The sequence below is a fragment of the Herpailurus yagouaroundi genome, unplaced genomic scaffold (assembly GCF_014898765.1).
Source record: "Herpailurus yagouaroundi ecotype Mexico unplaced genomic scaffold, PumYag 28, whole genome shotgun sequence".
NCBI classification, from domain to species: domain Eukaryota; kingdom Metazoa; phylum Chordata; class Mammalia; order Carnivora; family Felidae; genus Herpailurus; species Herpailurus yagouaroundi.
Window position 1 is genome coordinate 79,706,730 of NW_024412376.1, and position 5,045 is coordinate 79,711,774.

The 5,045-nt window shown below is 36.1% G+C and overlaps 1 protein-coding gene across 2 annotated transcripts in view; it reads left to right on the forward strand.

The window, feature by feature from the left end:
• PPA2 (inorganic pyrophosphatase 2) overlaps positions 1-5,045 on the forward strand; it is a 90,357-nt gene that overhangs the window by 31,213 nt on the left and 54,099 nt on the right. For both annotated transcript variants that reach the window (XM_040477009.1, XM_040477020.1), the window contains one exon: positions 1,114-1,200. In XM_040477009.1, coding sequence (XP_040332943.1) covers positions 1,114-1,200 — 87 coding nt within the window. The remainder of the gene's footprint in view (positions 1-1,113; positions 1,201-5,045) is intronic.

A 5,045-nucleotide genomic window follows, 5' to 3' on the forward strand; every position in this document is an offset into this window, starting at 1 on the left:
TTTTGTTTTTGTTTGTTTTTTTTTTTTTTTCTTTTTATTTTTTTTTTTTGGGGTGGTTAATTTTTGTTTTCCTTTTTTTTTTTTTTTTTTTTTTTTTTTTTGGTAAGGGTGGGTTCATTTTATTCCTAAATATACTTAGCACCAGAAGGAAAATATTGGAGTTTATCTAGGGTTTAGCTATAAATAAGGGTATATTTTTAAAATTATCTTTATAAAATTAGAAGAACCAAGCTTGGATAATTTGAAATTACCTCTAGATAACAGTCCTGAGGTAACACAGTCTCTGCGTATCTTGTAATGTAAATCTGAGGAAAATAATTTTGGGGAGCTTCCACATTTCCATTTAGAATTAGGTAATTATGAGGCTTTTGGGGAAGGATTGTGCCTAGGAGATACTTAAATTTGGTAACATTTCTGTTAGTGGTGTGCATTTATAAAAATGCCCACGTGTATATTTTGTAACCAACAAGGTGTATCTTTTAAGTAAACTATAGAGTTGACAATTTTTTGTGTTTTTGTCAAGGTCTTGAGATTTGATGGCAAAATAGAGGATTTTTTTTAACTGAAATGAAATGAGACAAAAATAGATTTTTCTTTTATTTGGTGTAGATACTATCTTGTTCTTTATGAAGGCAAAGCTGTTTTTTGTTTTTTGTTTTTTTCCTAGTAGAAGTCATTTAAAGAATAGGAAGTGTATTTTCAAACACGGAAAGCTAGACTCAGTGCTGTTACCATGTCAAAGGAAGCAGTGAATGATGGAAGCAACAGTTTAGGCAGCCAGTGGAAATGGCATAGACAGTGGAAATCTCTGAACTGAAACTTGAAAAGTGAGCATGAATTTACATGCTGACTCAACTTGGAAGAAGAGTATGTTTGTATTTTCAGATGTGATTACACAGAAAAATGAGAGGCAGGAGGGAGGAAATACTGTAAATTTGTCTTAATTATTATGATGTTTAAGGTTTTACTGGCATGTTGGCATGGAGCTTGTGTAGTTTCTGAAAATGTTTCCTTTGGATTACGACTGCAAAACTTTGATCATGTGGAAAAATTGAGATACATTTTAATGAGTATTAACCTATATTTTTGCCTCACTTCTCCCTTTTTTTTTAGACTTGGGAAGATCCCTGTCGAAAGGATAATAGTACAGACTGCTGTGGAGATAATGACCCTATTGATGTTTGTGAAATCGGCTCAAAGGTTTGTTTTCTAGACAATGCTGTTCTAATATATGTTCTAGTTTATTCATGCTGTAGAATTTCAGTTCTCTTTAGTTCGTCAGCTCTTCTAAGTTCTAGCCTATTGATCCCTCTGATACGAGTCCCTTTTTGTATCTTTATTTCTTTCTCTTACACTAGGTGTTGGTCAACTGCAGCCATGGCAAGTCAAATATAGGGCACCACCTGTTTTTATTAGTAACACATTATGCCCATTCACTTACGTATTGTGTGTGGCTGCTTTTGCACCAAAGTTGGGGAGTGGTAGCAGAGATCGTGCCATCCACAGAGTCTAAAAATAACGACTATCTGAGTTTTTACAGAAAATGTTTGCTGAGTCTTGTCTTTAGTTTCCTTACCATTATCCAGACAGGAAATGTAATACTGAGTAAAGCCAGCTGGTACTCTTGTTTTTGGGTCTGCTTCCAGGTTGCCAAGACCTACTGAAGGAGAATAAAACCTACAGTTTCATAGGTTGCTGCTACTTCTAGAATTCTGTGCGTTTTGGGTCTATTCTTCTATCGCATTTCTTGCTAATATTTGTTGTTCTCTGCAGACATTCAACGGCTTGCAATTCGTTCTCACTTAAAGGCAGAACATTTTGTCTTTAAATTTTGTAGAGCCCCTAGAAACCAGCAGATAAGAGCTCCCTTACCCTTCTTAGACAGCCAAACTACCTGGGTCCACACACATTATTTCTTCCCTTTCTTCTCTTACTGTGAGAACTGTCTTTCTTATGTGAGACCTGGGCTTCTACCTGTGCTCTAGATCCTGCCCCTTCCTGCCTCTTGAGTGACAGTTTTCTTATCGCTTCTCTGTTCTGTATCCACAACTTCTCTTTCTTTGTTGGCTTCTTCCCCCTCACATGAAGACTCACAAAAAGAGTTTTCAACACTCATCTTCATCTGCTACTTTCCACTTAATCTTTAGCCTGCTTCAGAATTGTTTCCATCCCCCATTATTTCTGTGAAACTACTCTCACAAAGGTCCCTGCTAACTTTCTTTTAGCCAAATCTAGCAGGCCTGTTTCATAGGTTTTGTCTATCTTGAATTTCCCTTAGCATTTTATACTGTTAACTTTGTCTTTCTTCTTGAAACAGCCTCCTCACTGGACTTTGTGTCATAACATCTTGGTTGTGCTCTAATTCTGTTTTCTTCTTGAGTTCTTTTTCAAGCTCCTTAATTCTTAGGTATTGGTTGGCCTGAGGGTCATGCCTTTGTCCAGCTCTTTTCCTTTAATTGGATCTACCTTTATTTTCCTTCCAAGGGAACAGAATCTTTGTTTTTGCCTGGTTTTGTTTTTATCTTTGACCCAAATTCCTTCAACATTTAGGACTTTGTTTTTCCTTTGGTAATATTTATTGTTCAAGAAAATTGTAGTTATGTTAATGGAAATGAAATCAAGCATAAACCTTCCCTCACAATCCTGCTGTCCCAATAATTCATTTTGTTTTTTATCTTTTCCATGTTTTCTTCCTCTTGGGATAAACATATAAACATTTTGATTTTGTTAGACATTTTTTCCAGTTTATTTTCTGTTATACAGTTAATAAAGTTAAAGGCTTTCCTGAATATAGCTTTTCCTTTTTTCATTTCTTTTGGGACAACTGGATATGGGGGGCAGGGTTTTTAGACTGGCCTCTCAAAGCTGTCTGCCCTAATCCCTAGAATCTGTGAATATGGTAATATAGCACTCCCTTGATAATATTATTTTATATAGCACACTTTACTTTCAAGTAGGATTATCCTGGATTTCCCGTGCAGACCCAGTGTAATTAAATGAGCCCTTAAAAATAAGGAGCTTTCTCTTACTGGTGGGAGAAGAACTCAGAGGTTCAAAGTGTGAGAAGTACTGATGTGCCATTGCTGGTTTGAACATGGAGAAGGGGGCACATGAAAAAGAATGCAGTTGGCTTCTAGTTGCAGTGAGTGGTCCCTAGTTGACATCCAACAAGTTAATGGGGTCCTCATTTGTACAACTACAAGGAACCAACTTTATGTGGATTTAGTTTTAGAACCTTCAGATCAGAGCTCAGCCTGTGCAGCACCTTGATTTCATCTTTGTCAGTCAGTAAGCAGAGAATCTAGCCATGTTGTGCTTGGACTTCTAACTTACGAATACTGTGAGATAATAAATTTAAACTGTTTTAAACCTTTAGGTTTGTCGTAATTCATTATACTACAGTAGAAACACAGGATAACAGGCTTTAAGCCGTTTTACTTGCCATGGTTTTCTTGTATTGATTGGGTCCAGCTGAAGTTTTACCTCCTTCAAATTTGGAATCAGCACAGAACTTTTGTGGTAGACCACTATTATATCCTGCTCATACCAGGCCCTTGAGAAGTTAGCAGTTGACAAGTGTGAGCTGATAAATACAGGTAGAGCCCAGAGAGAAAAAATATTATCTGTAGAAGACTCTTACATTCTAGTTCATGAATGTGTTATATCTTTTGCTCTTTACTTCAAGGAATAAGTGATAGGATCACCATTTCACTGTTGAGAAACCAAGTCCTAAAACATTATGGGAAGTAATTTGCCAAACACCTTTACGAATGATGGAGAAGGAATTCAGCTTCATAGTATTTATGACTTAAAAATCCTATGTTTTGAAATCTTTCCATAAGAGCTAGAAAGGTTGATAATAATTCCCATCTGATTCTTCCTAAAAGCTTTGTGGCACACCTACATTGTTTGAGAATCTCAACTCATTTTTCAAGAATGAACTACAAGAACTGCAAGAATTAGTAACAGGCTCTTCTGGAGCCATTGATTTCCTTGGAAGGGTAGACTGATAGTTTTATAATGGAACTGGGAAAATAGGTTTTATCTTACAGCCAGTGCAGTGTATTCCTTTAGTTAATGAGACCTGAAACAATAGTAAATATGAAGTAAGTGTTGATCACCATCTAAAGAATAGGTCTTGGGGCATCTGGGTGGCTCAGTCAGTTACACATCTGACTCTTGATTTTGGCTCAGGTCCTGATCTCATGGTTTGTGAGTTCAAACCCTGCATCAGGCTCTGCACTGACAGCATGCAGCCTGCTTAGAATTCTCTCTATCCCTCTCTTTCTGCCCCTCCCCACCCATGCTGTTTCTCCCTCTCTCAAAATAAATAAATAAACACTTACAAAAAATGAAGACTAAGTCTATGTTGGTATGGTGCTCCTTTCTTTTGTGTCTGGGTATGCAAAGAGTCCTTAAATCATCTGTAAGGAACATCATAGTGGAAAGCATATTTGAACACCACACTGTAAATGGACAAAAGGGAAGGGAGCAGAGTCCTGGAAGTTGATAATAGAGTTAGAGCCACAGGATACAGAAAATTTTAAGGCTGTTGCAGTTCCTTGAGAGATCATGTATTATTCATTTGGTGTCTAACACTACTGCATAAATTTGTTGAATTGATTTAGAATGAATTGAGTTATGGAGGATTCATAAGAGTTTTACCATTTGTTCTTAAATATCTTATTCTCAGTTTTTGGTTTGATTGACAGTTTCCTTTCTAGTCTTTAAAGGTATTATAGCAAGGCAGTGGTTTGTCCAATCCCTTTCTGTTGCTTATGAGATTAGAGAGCATGTATCATTCTGATGAAACTTGGTAATCCCAAGACATGTTTCCTGTTTGCTGGTGTAATCAGAAACATCTCAGATCTGCTCTTACATTATATGAAATTTCAAAGTAGATTAATTTTTGTGAATAAAAATAAAACAGTTTACAATGTGCTATCTTTAAATTTTTTCCTAATCAATCAAGCTTATTTTCTTTCTTTTTTTCTTTCTTTCTTTCTTTCTTTCTTTCTTTCTTTCTTTCTTTCTTTCTTTCTTTC